Source organism: Thunnus thynnus, chromosome 11 (genome assembly GCF_963924715.1).
Source record: "Thunnus thynnus chromosome 11, fThuThy2.1, whole genome shotgun sequence".
Taxonomy (NCBI): Eukaryota; Metazoa; Chordata; class Actinopteri; order Scombriformes; family Scombridae; genus Thunnus; species Thunnus thynnus.
This window is the reverse complement of record NC_089527.1, coordinates 1908333-1929192: the sequence shown is the minus strand read 5'-3', so window position 1 is coordinate 1929192 and position 20860 is coordinate 1908333. Positions and strand designations below refer to the sequence as shown.

The following is a 20860-nucleotide window of genomic DNA, read 5'->3' as shown; positions in this document are numbered from 1 at the left end:
TAATTTAAATTTATAAAGAGTTGGTTTTGATCTTAATTTTAACAATCTAAATTTAAACAATTCATCATCTTTGGTAATACGTTTACAGAACAAACTACATCAATTTTCTGGGAGTGAAAAACAAATATAAATTATTTGAACTACAACAATTAATTGATTCGACAAAAAATGATATAACTGATTGATTAAAACAATGAATACATCACTTTTGGCTGTCTGAAATTATAATGAGCATTTTTCACACATAGACAAAATGATAAATCGAGAAAATCGCCCAATATACGTTGTAGCCATATAAATTATGTCAAAATGAAAAAGTCAATGTCTGTTGCAGTACTGTACAACATTTTAAAGGATTTCTTCATTATACACTTAGAAAGTATATTTACTCAAGTACAAGTACAAGTTGATACATTAAGTTCATTTTGCTATCAATACTTATGTACTTTTACGAAAGTATTTTAAATTTAAATGATTTTAAATTCTGGACTTTTACTCACTGACTGTATACAAATATGGACACCATGACAGCTCCTCAAAGGTGAAGCCAAAACATCTGGATCACCCCCTGGTGGCTGGCTGCAGTATAGGTCAAGCCCCCCCCCCCTCCTGGTCAGCAGATGGGTCAAACCAAAAAATCAAAATACACATCATGTTTCAGTCGTTTTAGGTCGTTCTTATCATTCTGATGTTTATCCAAATGCTCATTTTTCTAATAAGTTATTAGTTATTTGACAATATAAAAAGGGGGTGTGACATCATGATTGACAGCTGTGACAGCCACTCTTTAACGTCTGTCAGCCACCCGAATCTACTGCGCAGACTCTGGCTCCAAATGACGTCACACAAGCAACATGGCCGCTCCTAGAAAGGAGATATTTTGGCTTTTCTTTTGCATAGCGACAGGAAGTGGAGACGTGTCGTCCATATTTATATACAGTCAATGCGTTTATTTGTACTGGAGTATGTTTTCATTGTAGTGTTGCTACTTTTATTTACTGTGTGGAAGTTTGAAGGAAAACAAACAAAACTATTGATCAAGAACCAACTAACAAACCGTTTATTGAATTAACAAAACTAAAATCCAAGTATGAGACCAAAAACTAATTAAAAAAAAATAACACGTTGACATTTGTATAGTGCACATTTTGTCTGATGTTACTTTTAATAGGTTTAATAGGTTAATTGGCTGTGTATGGTATTGACATATGTGTTTTTCTTTTCTTTTATAAAAAAGTACAAAGTATTTACAGACTGAAATTAATTTCAATTAATCATTAATCAGTTTACATCCACGCTGTCCTAACAAATATCAGAACCATGACGACATGTGAGTCATTCATTTGAACTGATTTTTTTTTTTTTTTTTGTGATTGTCTCTCTCTCAGGGGGAGGCGGAGCTTCAGTCTTGTGGGCGGATCACTATGTATGAGCGCTCTGGTCTGCACTTCCTGGAGATAAAGGAAGTGTGTCTAGAGGATGTAGGAAGTTACACATGTTCGGTCACCAACAGCGCTGGGACAGCAACCGCCACTGCTGAGCTGAACGTCCAGAGTAAGGCGGCCAATCAGGGTTACTAAAGTCCTCTGATAATGAAACAGACATTATTTAACAGATCAAAGTGTGATAGAGGACTAAATGTTTCTGTCCTGATGTTTCTCCTCACAGGTTCTCCTGAGGACTCCTGCAGGTGAGTCTCTTTTTCAACATGTCGACATGAAACAACTGCAAACGGTTTCGAAGCTCATTTGGTGTCTAAATATTTGATCCAGTTTACGTCTTTTCAACAAAGTTTCCTACCATCGTTACGCTGATGAGACCCAGTTGTCTCTTTTTAGGGGAATCTTTGTGAATCTCAGTTTCTTGGTGTCTGATTCAATTCAAGACTGATTCTTGATTGAATGAATTGGAAAGGAGGCACAACTTTTAGTCTCTTACTCCACAGACTGTGTCTCTAGTCCGCTGAAATGCAATATGAAACATAACTGGCAATTAATTAAAACATTTTTTTGTATATATCGGTGCCTCCAGGATTTGTTTTTTATTATAGCAGCCAAAATTCTCAAAAACTGTGATAAAATTTGCAATGTTTTATGTGCTCTTTTTTTTAGTAAAATTGCAGGAACTGTGAAAAATTGCCAGCAAAGGAAATAATGTGATTTTTTAAAAAACTACTACCAATGAAGAGTCATATGTAATGAATGAAAAGCATGCTGCGTATCACAGAAGTGACTATGTTCTGAACATAAGAACCGTGGGCTCAAAGTTATATAAATAAGAAAATACTGTACTTGAGTTCCATTTATCGTATGGACATATATAACAGTGTATATATGTGTGTGTGTGTGTGTATATATATATATATATATATATATATATATACACATACAGTATGTGTATATATATGTAAATTCAAGTATCTGAATGAGAGGAATTAATTCCAAAAGTCCAAAAGAGTCCAAATCGCATCACTGACATCAAGATCCTTAAAAAACTCCTCCTGCAGGACCGTCCGACCAGCTGTGGACACACAAACCAGGGACAAAAACCTAACAGTGGACAACACCGCTCCCAGTGTTTCCAGTGCTTCCAGTGCTCCCACAGACAAGCACCAGCAAAGCCCCCTCCCTCAGCCTGGACAGGGAGCCTCCTGGAGGAGCAGACAGCTCCCTCTGGTGGCCGAGAAGAGGACTGCAGCTGCTCCACCTGCTGGAACAATTCAGGTCTGGTTCTGATTACTGAATATTTAATATTTCATGTAATAAACCATGAAATATATGAAAATATATATAACAAATTGACGGTAAAAAACAGATCATAACTTTTTTTAGATCTGATAACATTCATTTTAATGTAAAATATATTATTTCTTTTAATTTATTCTGTAAAATACACCAGGGGACAGCAATTAACTTCAGCCAGGGGACAGTTTTTTGTCCTCCAGACGCACTTTTTGGGAACTCACATTTACAATCTTGCTGCTGTTGGTGTGTGACACAACAGAAAGTATATGTTTTGGAACATTTTTGACATATGGTTCTATTTATATCAAAGACACAGACTCTGGGAGGAGATTTGTGCTTAAATGTTGAGAACTTTTTAACAGTGTCTGTGATGGTTGAGGCTCCCAGTGTCGCTAAATAATATCAATGATTCAATAAATAAAACGTTTGAATGTTTAATAAAAATGTCGTCTTCCTATGTAGTCCTCCGTTAGTAAATCACTTGTTTTAAACTAGCTGGTAATCACTGAGGACTTTGGAAAAGTTTTGAAACGCACAAAAAACATCACAGCTTATTATTTAATACCTCTTTTATTTATTATCATCATTATTATTTATTTTATTCATTATTCATATTTATTCATTCCATTAAACATTTTACAGTTTTGTTATAATCTCTTATTTTGTGTTGTATTTTATAATTTTATTTTGATTGTTATTTTTATTGCTTGTATTATCTTTTATTATTTATCTTTTGTTATCTTTTATTGTTTTTTATTTCATTTTTATTTTTTTATTTATTTTTTTGGCTTTTTAATTATTTTGGTGTGGTATTAGTCTCCAAAACCATATTTACCTTCATATTTGTCAATCACCGGTAAAGCACTTTGAATTGCATTTGACTTGTATGAAAGGTGCTATATAAATAAAGTTTTATTGATCGATTGATTGATGGTTTGTCTGCAGGTCCAGTCTCTTGTGAGCCCTGCTCCGCTTCAGACTGGTCCAGTCCAGCAGACAGCAGGGGCTTCAGACAGCAGCAGCAGGTACAGAAAGAAATCAAACCACTTATAAACGTCAGATTAGACACAAGATTAGAAGATTCCTTCATAATGTATTTACAATGTAAGTGATGGAGGACAAAATCCACAGTCCTCCTTCTGTGCAAAAATGTATTTAAAAGTTTATCTGAAGCTACTTCCACCGCAGGTCAACAGGGAAACACTGTCCGGGAAACACAAAGACTGTAAATGTGTCAGATATCCACTTGATATGACTAACGGAGACTGCTGAAGCTAAATAGAAGCTTCACACAGACTTTTAAATGACTGTGTGGACACACTGTGGATTTTGGCCTCCATCACTTCCATTGAAAGCACATTTGAAGGATCTTTTAATATCCAGTATGAACAGGAGGAATGATTACAGCGAGGAAAACCTCTTTCACTGTTCATATGGACACCTGACTGCTGGTTTAAGACACACTGGAAAAGCTGTGAGTTCAGAGTGCCTTGGTAACATAATCAGGCCATTATTATACTGTAAAAAGAAAAATGAAAAGCATCCAAAATGTTGGACCCGATCCGAAACGGACCAATGGAAAACCTACCCGAACCCGACCTGACCTGAGGGGGACCCAAGCACAGCCAGACCTGACACGAATAGACCCGATCCAAAACCGGTCGACCCGAATCAATTAATTCAATAAATTAACAAGCAGCCACGGTGGGAAAGAGCAGCTTTATAATAATTATGATAGCAACGCCCTTAGAATGACTGTAAAGTCATAGAAATGCTTTAAATGTATAACATAATAACTGAATATGTATTCCACTTCCGTCAACATTAAACCTTCTGTAGCCGACTGGGTGATAGATAGTAAAGGATCGAACCTGTTTGCTCTTTATTGTATTTAATATAAATTAATAATAAATGTAATATCCGTGAATCAAATTCCAAAATTCCTAAATGAATAGAGCATAAATCATGTAGGTGACTGATTTTCCTAAAATAAATCAGTTCTTGTCAGAACTTTTTTGTCATCTTTGTTGACTATTTGAAACAGGAGCAAACAGCTGATGTGCAGGTTGGTTTTACCTCTTTGTTCTTCTTTTCCATTAACTTGTTCACCTTCACCGTACAGTTTACATTCTCCTCTCCTCTAAACACGCTGTTTCCTCCCACAGTGAGTGTGACCACATGATCAGAGCTGATAGTCTCGGGTATTGGACATATTGCATACAGACCAGCAGCAAAAACACACTTTTTTATGATTTTATGTTAAAATGTGCAGTTGGAGGAACGGTCAGAGTACTCTACACCAGTATGCTTGTGTTTCAGGGCTGTGAGGAGGTCGGTGTTGGGGTCCAACCTGCGGTTCGAGGCCATTCCTCTGAACCAGGAGGCTACAGAGGGAGCACAGGTCACGTTCACCTGCCAAGGTAACTCAGGATCCAATAAAACCCTTGATTTCAATCGAGTTTAGGGTTCGAGAAGTAATGAGTAACAAGTGAATCCTTGTATCGTGGTGATAACACTTTAACTCACCGATCTCTCCTCTCACCTGCTCTCAGTCTCGTCTGATGCCGTTGCCAAGGTTACGTGGCTGAAGGACGGGAGTCAGGTGAGGACCGGACCAGGTCTGCAGCAGAGACAGGACGGCTCCCGTCTGACCCTCACCATGGAGAGAGTGAGACAGGCAGACCGGGGCGACTACAGCTGTCAGCTGATCACTGCTGATGGACAGACAGTCACCTCGGCAACATGGACGCTGTCTGTCAACAGTAAGACCCGTTCATCTCAATGTAAGACTTCCTCTCTCAGGTGCGTCTCCTCTCTCTCAGGTGCGTCTCCTCTCTCTCTCAGGTGCGTCTCCTCTCTCTCAGGTGCGTCTCCTCTCTCTCTCAGGTGCGTCTCCTCTGTCTCAGGTGCGTCTCCTCCGTCTCAGGTGCGTCTCCTCTGTCTCAGGTACGTCTCTTCTCTCTCTGGTGCGTCTCCTCTCTCTCTCAGGTGCGTCTCTTCTCTCTCTGGTGCGTCTCCTCTCTCTCAGGTGCGTCTCCTCTCTCTCAGGTGCGTCTCCTCTCTCTCAGGTGCGTCTCTTCTCTCTCTGGTGCGTCTCCTCTCTCTCAGGTGCGTCTCCTCTCTCTCAGGTGCGTCTCCTCTCTCTCAGGTGCGTCTCCTCTCTCTCGGGTGTGTCTCTTCTCTCTCAGGTGCGTCTCCTCTCTCTCAGGTGCATCTCCTCTCTCTCAGGTGCGTCTCCTCTCTCTCAGGTGCGTCTCTTCTCTCTCAGGTGCGTCTCCTCTCTCTCAGGTGCGTCTCCTCTCTCTCAGGTGTGTCTCCTCTCTCTCAGGTGTGTCTCGGCAGCCTCCGGTGTTTGTCAGCGCTCTGCAGGGCTGCTGGGTAACGGAGGGTCAGACCATCAGCCTGCAGGTCTCTGTGGAGGGAAGACCTGCTCCAGGTGTCAGCTGGATGCTCAACGGTCAGTATGATCATGTTTTCACTCTGTGGTGTGAAAGTTTCACATCCTCCAATCAATAACTGATAATGTCTGACAGTCAGGGAGTGATTTCCCTTCTGCACTGTGGAATATTAATACAGGGACTAAAAATAAATCTGAAGCTCCATTCAGACATGATGAACATCACAGGAGGAAGTGGGGAATGAAATAATTGAAATCATGTTAACCAGGGGGAACTGACAGGTCTGGTCTGTAATAGACATTCAGCAGGATAAAACCAGAAGCCTCCCCAGGGGGGCGCTGGAGAGTTGAAGGTGAGGCAAAGATACTATGTGAGGTGAAGAAGAGTCAAAAATCCTTCTCAGAGTCATATTTCAGTCTAATGTGAACACACAGACATGAAACACATATTGATATCATTCAGTGTGACGAGGATATCATTATCTCTAACGTCCATCACCAATAAACCTCCATAAATCCATAAAACCAGAGAAAAAATAGGCTGCAGAACCTGCCTGAGAATCATCACGTTTTTAAGTTTTCTTCAGTAATCCAGTGTTAGTTGTCTGTACATCCATGTTACACTGCAAACAGGAGCTGCTAACAGCTGATTCACATGACTTTTAATGGAGACAAGTCATAATATTTAAGAAATATGATAAATATTTAATTAACAGCAGCAGCTACCTGTAGCTGACGTTACAGCAGCACATCTGATGAGGTTTATTGGGTCTTTGTAAATCTGTGACGTCAGATAACAGAGACAGAACGTTACTGAATGAACGACAGCGAAATCAACTTCTGAAGAAGATCATTGGCTGCTGGAGGAGACTGTTTGACCAATCAGTAGCTGTCGAGTGTGTTTCAACAGTCGTTACTTCAGTTTTCTGTCTTTCACATTATTGTTTAGTTTTATTTGTTGATGAAAAGTGTCGAACACTTTGTTATAGTTTTAGTTGTCAAAGTTTATTTTCAGTGTTGTTTCTTTGTGATAAAAAGTTTGTAGAAAAAAAGATTTTTCGTTCGTCTTCATCAGTGATCCAAAAAAAAGAAGCTCTGCTGAATGATGGACGGTTCTCTCTAGAACGTAGCTGCTATGAAACTATTAGCAAATTTTAGTATTTGTTGTATTTGTAATATTAGTTTTAATTTTAAACTATACTATAACTACATAACAGGTTGTAGTGCTGCTGCTGATCTCTATCTGGTTACTATGAATGTTTATACTGAACGTGGTTCCTGCGGCGAGATCGCAGGTAAAGATCCTGAGCTCCTAAAATAGTTCCTATAAACCTGTGATGAATATTGAAGATGAAGCTCAGTGTGTGATGGACTGAAAGCTCCTGCAGAGGGCAGCACAGACTCTGAGGAGCTGATTCACTCTGAATGGAAGAGTTTGAAGGCAGAAAACAAATTGAGCTTCCTGTTAATATTTTGAATGAATTCATTTTCTTATCAATATCTTTGACAGACTCACATATAAAGCTGTGTTGCATGTTGTCTGTTCTTTATTTATTTATTTATGTATTTATTTATTTATTAACCAAGCAGGAGAACAGAACAATCTGGTAAAGACCTCATAATGTGTCCAGACTGTATAACATCATGTAGATCCATACTTAATATAAATCAATCTATAACCAGAACCTACAAGAGCTTCCATGACAAGAGGGACCAGAACAAACAAAAACAAAGCAAAACAAACAAACAAAACAAGACATGACATTACAAAACAAAACATCATGAAACAAGACAGGGCAAGGTAAGACATTTACATACTTCATGAACGGGAGTGAAACCTTACTGCTAGTGCATGTGGGACTTTATAAAACTCTGCAATAATGTTAAATCAATGATGAAAAAAATCAATCTCAAACTCGGTGCTGTAATTTTATCTGCAAAGCACCAATCAGTGCTCGGCATGTAGAGAGGAGGACCAATCAGGTTCCTGACAAACTTAGTGAGAAGCAGATTTTTACCTTTATTAGCCACCATGCTAGTCAGCTAACTTTCCAAGTTTAATTACACCGTTGCACAGCTGATAGCAGTAAGTACTCTGATGACTTACAGTAACAGCAGCTAACGCTACCTGCTGCTAACTGGGTTTATGTGTATTAAATTAAACTTGACTCCTGCAGCAGACACAGTAGCTGCGTTTACATGGACTCATGTAACCACCTCAATCAGAAGAGACTGATCGGAAGGGATTTTCAATTGGTTTGAGAGGGTCGGTGTAAACCTTTGATAATATTAGTGCTGAATAACCATGTAAACCATTAATCTGATCATTTCTCTCTGGTTGGAATAAATATATTCTTTCTGCGCATGTTTGCCCCACGTGGGGGTAACATTAGGTGACGAATATAGACGTCACCCATTGGTTTCTCAAGAGTGGTTTTGAAGCTCAAAGTGAGCCGTCGCCATCTTGGCAGTGCCTGACTCCACCCGACTCCCAGCTAATCTAAAATGGGCAGAGAGGCGGCGCTGAGGCGGCCGAATGAAGCCTGGTTGCTGAAACAAGCCACCTAGCTCAAAGCAGCTGTGCCCTTAATTATGCATAACTTTACAGCTTAATGAAATTTAAATGAGTGACTTATAAAAAAATTCACCCCCCGTACAGTTGTCATGAACAGGGAAATTAGCTATAAAGACCAGGCTGTAAACATGTTTATTTCTGCTGTAAAGTTTGGCTTTTTAACATGGGGGTCTATGGGGACTGACTCGCTTTTGGAGCCTCAAGTTGCCATTCAAGGAACTGCAGTTTTTGGCACTTAATTATTGGCTTCATGTTTCACTCTGGAGGTTGCCACTTGTGTGTGTTCAGTTTAGACTCTTTGTCAGTGAATAAATGCTAAACCAAGTTCTTGTATCCTGCTTGTGAAGGGGGTTAGCCCCGAGGTTAGCGACAATGTGTTAGCCTAACCTGACCAGTTCACTTAACCAGCTCCTCTCATTGTACTGATAATCTCAGCTGCTGCTAAACAGAGAGCGGAGGAATGTCTGGCTGCTGAGTCCGTTGTCGGCCCTGATTTATTCATCACTTTTGTGCATGTCACACAGCTGTTCTGATTAAAAGCGTTGGCGCGTGTAAACACCAGAACGTGTTAGATCACATCCCATGTGAACAGTTGACCCGAAATCTTGCTGTAACGTTAAAGATAGAAAAATAGAAGTAAATTTGGGAGCATAAAAAAGACAAGAAAGGTTCTGAAATGAAGAGCGACAGGCAGATGGCAGCAAAAACCAAACAAAGTAGAGCAAGAAGAGAAAATATCAGTAACTGAATGGAGAAATATTTAGGGCCCGAGCTCAAAAGGCAGAGGACTACTGTTTTTCGTGTGTTTGCTTGTTTGTTTCTTTCTTAATTATTATGCCACTTAAACCCTAAATTTGACCCCGTAAACATGCTCAAAAACTCACCAAATTTGGCACGCACATCAGGTCTGGTGAAAAATTTGAAAAAATTTAAAAATTAACCCCTAAAGTGCCAAAATGTGCTCTCTAGCGCTACCTATGGAACTAAAATGGCCGCCACGGCCCGTAGGAATGTCGTAGAGAGATCAAACCAAAACTTAATTATTCGTCTCTTCAAAAACTACTAATCGTACACTGACACCCCTGACCTAAATCCAACAGGAAGTCCACAATCAGACTTTCAAAGTAAAACTTTGCTCCGATTTTGGACCCTGAACAAACGCTATCTCCTCCGAGGGTGTTAATGGTATTGACTTCAAACTTGAATACATGACTTATGACACTGTGCTGAAAAAAAAGTTGATAAAAACTTTGTAATAACTCGAACGGTTTGGATTTTATAAGCCCTGAAAGTTGCAGTGCCACATCACAGCCTACAATGTAAAGCAATGGGGAGGCAATCTATAGGCATGAACTTTGTGTCAAACAGAGGCTTCTGATGTCTAAACTATAAGTCTGACCACTTTCAAACTTGTATCAGTGGATTCGTCACGAAATTTCCTACTAAAATATGATTTTTAATGTAAGATTTGGCCAAAGTCATGGGATTTATGACGATATTTCACAAGAAGTGTTCTCTAAAATCCTCCTCTCCAACTGCTCCTGGTGATGTCACTCCCTCAGTGCTGTGAAACATTCTGCAATACACACTCATTATAAAATCACAGGAGGAGCAAGAAAAGACTTTAAAACTCACACTCTAATATCTCAAAAACAGTAAAAGATAGAAAAAACATGTAAATTCAAGATTTGTAGGTCAAAGTCTCGTGACTCATTTAAAGTTCAAATGAAGTTTGTATCTAAAACTATGTGGAAGCAGTAAATGTTCAAAAAGGTGTGGGTTCACTCACACTCTATATTCAAATATATGAGTATTTTTCTGTGTCCAGCTGCAGTTACTTATTGTCTCTACACACCTGACAGTACACATGTCAATCAACAAAATAAAAGCACTCTAATAAGAAATATCCCTCATTTTTACAAAGCAAAATGATCTGATCCCGACGGGCCAGAGTGTGAGGTCCCGACCAACGCTGCTTGCAGCTTTAATTGTAAATGTTCTTTCTAACAAAAATTAGTTTCTATCTGAAATCATCAACCTCATTAATGTCTTCCAGTGTCTCAAATGAAGGAGGAAATAAAAGCTCATTAAATCAGGTGGCGCCATCTTATCATAAATGATGATGATTGATAACCACCTTAAACTTTTCTCATGAGATCAGAATCTCATAATTACAAGAAAACTATCTCATAATTATGACTTACTATCTCATAATTGCAAGATCTCTTCTCATAATTATGAGATCTTTTCTTGTAATGATATGACAGTAAGTCATAATTATGAGATAAAGCCTCTGATTAGTTGTTTCATTGGTGAATGTAATGAGCTTCTATCCTCCTCCTCCTCTGTGACGGTCGGCTGTTCACTATGAACACATTTACACGTCATAACAGCCACTTCCTATCAACCATAAATCAGCTGACTCCCTGCAAGAAACACAAACTTGTTTTCCTTTTCCTGCAGAACAACTAAACAGTTTCAGTAATAGTTTTAGCCAATGAGCCATCATTGGATGTTTACATTTTTTCAAATAAAAATGACTAGAATGTTATTTTCTACATTTCTTCTTTGTTTCTGCTGCACGGAAAACTGAACTGAACTTTTGTGCACAGTTACACCCCGAAACATGATCGAACATTACGACACAGAAGAAAGAGAAAGAGAAGAAAGTGCAGTAAAGACTTTACAGAGTAGAAACCAGTCAGAAATCAGTAGAAACAGTAGAATCAGTGAAGAGTGAAGAATAGAAGCAGCAGAGAGAGAGAGAGAGAGAGAGAGAGAGAGAGAGAGAGAGAGAGAGAGAGAGAGAGAGAGAGAGAGAGAGAGAGAGAGAGAGAGAGAGAGAGAGAGAGAGAGAGAGAGAGAGAGAGAGAGAGAGAGAGAGAGAGAGAGCTGCAGCGCCGTACAACCGTTAAACAAATATGAGAGCTGGAAGCCATATAAAGACAAAACATGCTGCTGCAGCGGACACACACACACACACACACACACACACACACACACAGACACACACTCCCCCGGTCGATGCCCTTCTTGGGTCGGCTTCAGTGTTTCTGTGTCTTCATCTCAGCAGCGACCACACAGAGAAAAATCCAATCAAATCATTTATTTTATTTTTCTTTGTTTGTTTTCTCTTAAAGATCCAGACATGTTTTAAAGTAAGTAAGTTTTAAAGAGTTCACAGTTTTTTTAAGTCATTTCTCCTTTTTGGAAGTTTTTGAAACTTTGACCATCTGACATCAGAACAGGATTTTTTTAAATAACAGAAAACCACTAAAAGCAGATGATGAACCTTTAAGAAATAAAATACAATAATAATAAAGTTAACCAGAACCAACTATCTAACACAAAACAACTCCTAACTAATCTCTAATGAAAGAAAAGACATTTTATAAACCTAACTCCCCTCTACTGCTTCAAGAGTTTACTGGTCTTAACTATTTATAAGCCACATCGTCTCGTAGGCCGCTTTAGCATCCTGCTAGGCTAACACAGACTAATTAGCTACCAATGCTAGCGACGATCCCCGGCGCCACCTGGAAACCCTGGACGCTAAGTAGTCCGGCGTCTTGGGCCAGCCAATCCCCGGCGGCCGCGGCACGGAGGGACAGCCAGTCCGGGCTGGAACCAGCACCTGTCAATAAACACAGATCCAATACAGTAAAGACAGAGCTCCCACTCTGCTATGAAAACGTTGCACAATAACACACAAACTAAACACGTGCTTTCAGATTTACAACCAGATGCAGGTCCAGTCTTACATTTCCCATAATGCAACTGGGTCTTTCATTAGAGCCTCCTAAATGTATGTCCACTGTAAGGAAGTCTGTGACCCCTATGACATCACTGTGACATCATCAGAGTTCATCAGTGGAGTACACCTTTAAAAACACAATGTGATGATGATGATGATGATGATGACGTCATCTCCTTCCTCCCTCAGACGGGCCCGTTCCTGCTGCTGCCGCCGCTCGGACCTCGTGCGTCGGGGGCGTGGCCACGCTGACCATCCAGCGTGCGTCCCGGCGTGACGAAGGCGTGTACGTGTGCGTGGCGGAGAACAGCCACGGCAGAGCGGAGTGCAGCGCCAGAGTCCAGGTCAAAGGTCAGCGCTCAGATCCGTGTTGTTGTTGTTTATTAGTGAGTATTGATCAGTATTGATTTCAGTGTTTCTGTTCTTATATCGGCTGGTTTCTGAACAAGCTATCAGGTGATTTTATTTCCTTCATGCTCGATGATCGGAAACTATTTCTGTCACTTTTTATCTGAGTTTAGTTTGTTTTAAACCAGCAGTCAGTCATCAAATGAACATGAAAGCTGTTTTTCTTGCTGTAATCATTCCTCCTGTTTATACTGAAGAAGAAGATCCCTTCATAATGCATTTACAATGGAAGTTTATCTGAAAGTTTATCTGAAGCTAATATGAAAGTAGACATCTGTCAACGTCAGATCTTCTACAGATTGTCTCTTCTCTCAGGTGTCAAACACTTTATTTTAAAATACTGCTGTTGGGTTTATAAAGCACTGACTGGTTTAAGGCCAACATTACATTTCTGATCTGCTGCCACGTTATGAAGCATCCAGACCTCTCAGGTGGTCTGGATCAGGTCTGCTTTCTGTCCTCCAGAGTCAAAACTTAAACCCGGAGACGCAGCGTTCAGGTCTGCTGCAACTCTCAGTTCTGTTGAATCACAGCTGAAGACTTTTCTGTTCACCTTTTTATTAAATCAAGTAATTATTCATTTATTACACTGTACTGTCTTACTCTGTTCTAGCTTATCTTTATTACCAATTTAACACTATTTAATTGTATTTAAACATCTTTTTATATTGTGTTACATTCAGTCTTGATGCCTTTAAACTTTTATGTAAAGCACTTTGACAAATAAACCTTTTTAGCGCCAAAGTCAAAGAGGGACTTTGATGCTAAAAAGACTGTAAATGTGTTTTTGGCCTCCATCACTTCCATTGAAAGCACATTTGAAGGATCTTTTAATATCCAGTATGAACAGGAGGAATGATCACAGCGAGGAAAAACCTCTTTCACTGTTACTATGGACACCTGACTGTTGGTTTATGACAGACTTAAATCACTGTGAACCCTCCTTTAACTCAAGATGCATCTGTCTTAAATGGAACAACATGTGTGAATCTGTGAAATCAGCATCTGAGCTTAAAATACTCTCAGGCTGCTGAGTCTGAAGAAACGTTGGAGCGAGCGAGCGAGTGAGCGAGCAGTGAACGCAGCGTCAGTCGGCCAATCATTCATCAGCACGTGAAGACGGCGGTGAAGAACAGAGAAGATGATCACAGCTTTATAAGGAGAATCAGTCTGAGGGAAGAAAATCCTCCCGCAGCAGGAAATCCCCCGACTGGACACACACACACACACACACACACACACACACACACACACACACACACACACACACACACACACACACACACAAACACACACAAACACACACACACACACACACACACTGGGATCTGTGTGTAAATAACAGGAGATTCCCACAGACTGACCCACTCGACCTTCAGAGTTTAACAACCTCATCATGTCCATGTGTGGACAATAAAGTTTCTGCTCTTCAGAAAAAAAACCATCATCATCATCATCATCATCTCCTCTGTGAGAAGCTGCAGTCACGTCTGATCTTTAACATCAGTATCTGCTCAGACGAAAGCTGATCAGATGGATGGATCCTTTCTTTCCTGAGCGCCGCTGCTCTTCTTCATGGCTGGTTAACAAATCGTTATGTTTTGTTTAACTGCCACCAACAGGTTTTAACGGTCTGTTAACGCTCACACTGAACGTTTACCCCCCGAACAGGTTCTTCTTCTTCTTCTTTGTATGGATTTCCTGCAGACCTGATGCCTTGCTCGGAGCCAGGACCTTCCAGATAAGGAGTCTGGGGGTGTTGCCCTTCACGCTACCTCAGACCCAAGCTAATGCTAGCTTACTTGGGCTAACGTTAGCTGATCATTGACTTTAGGATGAAAAGGGAGGAAGTTGCTCCTGTTTTTATTGAGGGTCAAGAGGTGGATATTATCCATTCTTACAAATATCTGCGTGAACATTTGGACAAAAAACTGAAGTGGATGGAAAATACCAACATGGTCCTGAAACGGCTCAGGAGAGAAATACTTCATGTTATGGAATTTTCCATCTTTAGGGGTTACAAAACTGAGCCTTGAGGTCATGCTGTGATTCTTAAAGCTGTCTGTGATGTTTTGGTGATGAAGAGTATATCAGTGTCGCCATGGTGAGTCAAGGCCAGAGAGGAACCTTCTAGACAACACAGATGTGTTGACGATGACCTGAAGCTCAATGCAACGTGACTGAAGTGACAAATGTGTCAAACTCAAGAAAAAGGTCTGATTGTAAAAAAGTCAAAAGCGGGCATTGACCGAAAACTACATTTCCCACAATGCATGCCAGTTATGTTACCCATGAAGTGACGGTATCCCGCCACTAGACTGCGATGTGTCCACATCAATGCAGTTTCCCCAACAAGTGGAATTGAGAAATATAAATAATGACCCCAAAAAATGTCCAGAAAGAGAAAAACTGATGCAGACGGAAGGCAGTTTCAAGAAAGACGAGAAGAAGAAAACATGTTTGTCTTTTGTGTTCTGAGGCGTCTGTGGTGAAAGAGAACGATCCACCAAACACAGAGCGAAGTCTGCCAAAAATATTCTGCTTCTCTCAACTATGACAGAATAGTTTTGAACAAAGTTAACGTCATAACTTGTGTTTGATGTTATTTTTCTTTCTTCTCTCGGATAGTTTGATGGTTGATTGATGGAGTCATGTAGGTTTCATAACCTGACAAATTAAAAAGATTTATGTTATAAAACAAAGCAACAAGCAAACATACTTTTTTACATCTATGCAAATATACATATATAATATTTGTAACTTGAATAAGTAATACATTTATTCTACATGACATTTAGTTACATTTAAAAGTTCCATCTGGCCCTTTGAGGGCCCTCGGTGGAGATGAGTTTGACACTCGTGTTGGAGGCCGATCTGCTTGGGTTAAAGACTAAAGAGACATCATCCGAGTTACAACAACTTCGCTGTTTATGATTCTCCTTGATCAAGTAACTTCAATAAACATCTTCAGCCTTCAGACATCAAAGCCTCCTGTGTGCTTCTCTCCACTGAAGTGTTGACCATCGCTCACAAATATCCACAACACTTCAAGCTTTTACCAGAGCATCATAACTGGAGTCCTTTCTTCTTCTTCGTGTTGTTGGTTGGTTGTTGGAGTATTAAGTGGCCTTTATGATTATGTTTTACTGCCGGCTGTATTCATGCATTACTTCTCCATGCGTCCGCCGTCTCTCAGACTGTTTTAACTGTTTTATTCAGGCTTTGATTGTTTTTATGATTACTTGTGGTAATATGTTTGGCATGTGGTGACTATCGTAGTTTCCTCTTTGGGGATCAATAAAGTCTATCTATATACTTTATACAGGGCAGGTATCGCAATCAAGTAACGTTAAACTAAGTGAATATTATAACAACAGTCTGACTCACACAGCAGACATCAAAGCTACTATAAGTCTTCAAATCTTATTAACGGAGCAATAATCTCCAAAATGACCAGCAGCACACTTATTAGAGGGTCTGAATTTAGAGATTGAGACCAGAACGACTCACTGAAAACAACGGCTGACTCCGACGTGAAGCTGCTGATTGCTCGCCTCCCATTGGCTGCCTCTCACGGGGGGGCTGAACGACCGTCGACAGTTCTGATAAAGTTCTATTCAAACAACATGTCTGCGCCCTCAAACTTGTTGTCAACCATAAATAAATAAATATATACTACGGATGTATCAAGAGCTGAGATGGCGCCGCCGCTCGCCAGTTTCTCCTGGTGGCCGCTCGCAGTATTGCAGCGCAAAAACAAAATCTCCTGCAGCACAGAAAGTATTTTGCCTGCAGACGTCCGTTATTAAAGAGACGTCTGCAAAACTGTTGACAGGTGTGTGTGTGTGTGTGTGTGTGTGTGTGTGTGTGCGTTTATGTTAGAGAGAGCATGTGTGATCATCAGTCTGGTCCTGACTCGTCCTCACCATATATGGAGTTTGGGTTTCCTTTTCTCTCTTGCAATATCTGACAGAGACACGTGTGTGATGTATGTGTGTGTGTGTGTGTGTGTGTGTGTGTAACGTGTGTGCATGTATAAGTGCACATGTGAGTATGAATACACAGTATTTCTGCTGTGTATGAGTGTATGAGTGTGTGTGCTAAATGGTAAGTCTTTGTGTTCTGTGTACATATCAGACATGCCTGAGAGGACACACACACACACACACACTGTCTCACTGCCTGTGTGTGTGTGTGTGTGTGTGTTATTAGCTGATATACACACTCCGGTCCTCACAGTTTACACAGAAAAACAGACACACAGACAGAGGAAGCAGAAAATATTTAATGTAATAAAGTAATCATACTATAATAAATAAACACAAATAATGAAAGTGTGTAAACAGAACACAGAGTCACATGGTTTGTTTCCTGTGAACTGAACACGGTGGACACACAGAAGCTCATATAACATCATCAAAGTCCACATTTATACTAGAACTCATTTTTACGAGAAGGCGTTTATATGAGAACTCACCGGGCTGCGAGTCAGAAGTTCTGGTGAGTATTTGTACTTGTGCTACGATCAGATACGTCACACAAACGAGCCTCGTGGTGACCACGCCTCCGCAGAAGCCTGCGTGGTAGTGACGCGTTGCCGGATTTAGTCTGAACGCAATTTAAGTGTGAACTTTATTAGTATATTAAGTTGCTTCTTAAAAACTGTATAATGAGTACATTTCCTGTGTACAACCAAAATTACATAACTCTTTCAAAGTAATGTAGTTATTAAGAATTAACAGTTACACAGCAGCTACTTTTAGGAAATTACTGAAAAAAAGCTAATTGCTAATATATCATATAACAGACAAAACTGCACACTAAAAAACGTGAATTTTCTGTCAGTTAAAGAGTCTCATTTATTAAAATTTTTTACAAATTAATAACTAGATATGAACCCAATTATAATGAATCAGCACTGACCAACTAAACCATTTTAAAGAGGCCATATTATGACCCTTTTCCACAAGTTAACACAGTTCCCCGAGGTCTTAATAAAACGTATCTGACCTGCTTTGGTCAAAATACCACAAGGATGAAGCAGCACAGCAGCCTTCTCCTCCTGTCTGAACAGCCCCATTCACAACGGCCCGTTTCACTGTAAATAAACTGAGATTTTACTCTGATTTAATTGAAATAATCAGATCAGAAGGATACAGAATTAACTACATCATTATATTGTTTGTAAAAAGCCTGAATTCATGCTTTGTCAGGCAAGATGACAAGCAAACAACTGTTAAAATGCTTCTGAATGGAGTTCAGATCGATCAGAGCTAAGCTAACATTGTAGCACACTCAAAACAACGTCCCCTAAAGGCATAAATATGGCAGCGACGTTATTGTTTATACACATAGATATCTACATACTGTGCAACATTAACATAATATAAACTCATCGGCATTTAAGATGTTTATTATTGATGACAGCAGCTGAGGTGGTGTGTGTGACTCTGGTGTTAGCTTAGCGCCGGCTAGGCTGAGAAGCGAGACTGAGGATAAATCCACCAAACTTTTAAAAAACAAACAGATCAGAGCAGAATCAGGTGTTTATTCCTCCAGAAGACAGAAGACAGCAGGACTCTTCGGCTCTGCTCCGCCATATGCAAATTATTCACCCTCAGCTTAGTTTAGCTTACGTTAGCTTCGCCCCATGTGATGTAAGAAGGGGCATCAAATCTGAATGGCTTGTTGAATCACATGACTGACTGGGTGGTCTTATTTCACAGCTTTTGTGTTAGTCGGTTCATCAGAGACCCAAATATATAAACACAAGCACTCAAAAAGTATGGCCCCTTATTACATTAAATATTAGGTATAATATGTAATTATTCCACATTAAAATGTCTAAAAACACCGTTTCATTTGGTCGCCTGTCAATGGCGTCATACCTCCTCTACCAAAGAGTAAACACGCACAAGATGCATACGGCGGCGCTGTGTTTGTCCGCTACAATGGCGTCTACCAAAGAGTAACTTACACACATACAAGATAATACATCGGCGTTGTGGTTGTTCCACACAAACTGTTATAAATGGACTTTTATTCAGTTTTAAGACACATTTTCATGATAAATTTAGGTGGTTTTTAACTATATCTTTTAGCCGGAAGAAGGATTTTAGTCGTTGGACGTCTGGATCTTAAGTTATCAGAGAAATAAACTGGACAAACGTTAGCAGCAGCTCGGCTAACAGCCCCTCCAGGAAGTCCGGTGGTCACCAAACATCGATCGTCGGAGAGAAACACTGATTTTTAGGTGAAACAGCTTTACTCAGTGTTTTTACCTGTAATCTCCGGGTCTGTTTGTTCTGGAGAGGAGGAGACCTCTGCGGGTAAAAACATCCTGAATGATGAACACTGGAGTAATCCTATCCCGGTGAAGCTGGTTATTTAACAACGAAGACAACAACTCCCATGATCCCTTGCTACTTCACACCGTCATCACACTCCGTCTGTTGTTATTGTTTTGATTGAGACGCCTAGCGGCTGAAATGACATATTGTGCGTTTAACACTTTTTTCTGTTTTTTCTTATTATTTGTACCAAGTTGCACCATCTGTAAAATTAATTATTAAATACCTGCAAATTATTCAGAAAATTTCCAGGAAATGAATATAAATGTAAATGATTTGTAAAATAAAGACTTGGTAATTGAAGACTGTTTGTATTTTGCTGCATCTGGTTTTAATTGATTGATGCGTAAATCTGCACTTTGATGTTATAACAAGTTTGAACTCAGGAACAGCTAACGAGATGTGAGACTGGGCAGATGTTTGATGTGTCGTTTTCTTCTTCACGTGTTGTCGTGTCGCAGGCAGACCGCAGGGTCGCAGGTCAGAGGTCACAGAGGCCAGAGGAGTGTGTGAGGCTCCTCGCTTCACCGGCGGCCTGACGGACCTGAAGGTGATGGACGGCAGCAGGGTTACCATGACGGTGGAGCTGACCGGTACGACTGTGTGTGTGTTTATGTGCTCAGTGTGTGTGTGTGTGTGTTTATGTGCTCAGTGTGTGTGTGTGTGTGTTTATGCGTTCAGTGTGTGTGTGTGTGTTGAGCTGTGGTATTTCCTGTCAGATCTCCAGGGAGATGGTGGAGATGAGATGAGGACAGATTCACTCTGGACGATTCCTGCCTCTTCATTTCCTCTGTGTGTGTGTGTGTGTGTGTGTGTGTGTGTGTGATACTTGTATGTCTATCTTTGTGGGGACCGTGTTGAGTGTTAGATGCGGGCAGTGAGCGGTCCTTACTGTGGGACAAACCTTCAGAGGTTGTTCAGCTTGGTTTTAGGGTTCAGTTTAGGGTTTAGGGGCTCTATCGTATCAATGAGAGTCCTCACAAGGGTAGAAGTATGAATGTGTGTGTGTGTGTGTGTGTGTGTGTGTGTGTGTGTTCTGGTTCTTGTACAGCAGATCTGACAGCAGTTTGCCTGAAATATAAGTTGAGTTACTATAGAAGTGAACTATAGCTGAAGCCTCCATATTATTAACCCAGAGTGTGTGTGTGTGAATATGTGTGTGTGTATGTGTTTGTGTGTTTGTGTGTGTGTGTGTGTGTGTGTGTGTGTGTGTGTGTGTGTGTGTGTTACATAATGATTTTCCACAGAGGGTTTTTTCTCCATATAAGCTGCTGTCTGATCTCTGCTTTCACTCATCAAACTGTTTCTGAAGGTTTGCTCTTTATTTTCAGATAACGACTTCTCAGGAAGATAATAAGACTTGATAACACTTTACTTTATAGGTACCTTCGTTTGAAACTCATTTCCTGGAAGTTTTCGGAGTAATTTGCAGGTATTTAACGGTTACAGATGCAGGTACGAACTATAAGAACCCACTCGTTATATTTAGATTAATATGTATTTGTTAATTTGCAAAGATTCTTAATAAATTACACACTTAACAATTCTTTAACTGACAGAATATACTTAGTTTTCAGTGTTTAGTTTTGTGTGTCAAACTACATATTAGCATATTAAGTTGTTTAATATTTT

At 40.1% G+C, this 20860-nt stretch overlaps 1 protein-coding gene across 2 annotated transcripts in view; it reads left to right on the top strand.

The window, feature by feature from the left end:
- mylka (myosin, light chain kinase a) overlaps positions 1-20860 on the top strand; it is a 95553-nt gene that overhangs the window by 20671 nt on the left and 54022 nt on the right. For both annotated transcript variants that reach the window (XM_067602777.1, XM_067602776.1), the window contains exons 6-14: positions 1389-1554; positions 1669-1690; positions 2507-2723; positions 3690-3769; positions 5064-5164; positions 5297-5506; positions 6073-6201; positions 12660-12821; positions 19690-19821. In XM_067602777.1, coding sequence (XP_067458878.1) covers positions 1389-1554; positions 1669-1690; positions 2507-2723; positions 3690-3769; positions 5064-5164; positions 5297-5506; positions 6073-6201; positions 12660-12821; positions 19690-19821 — 1219 coding nt within the window. The remainder of the gene's footprint in view (positions 1-1388; positions 1555-1668; positions 1691-2506; positions 2724-3689; positions 3770-5063; positions 5165-5296; positions 5507-6072; positions 6202-12659; positions 12822-19689; positions 19822-20860) is intronic.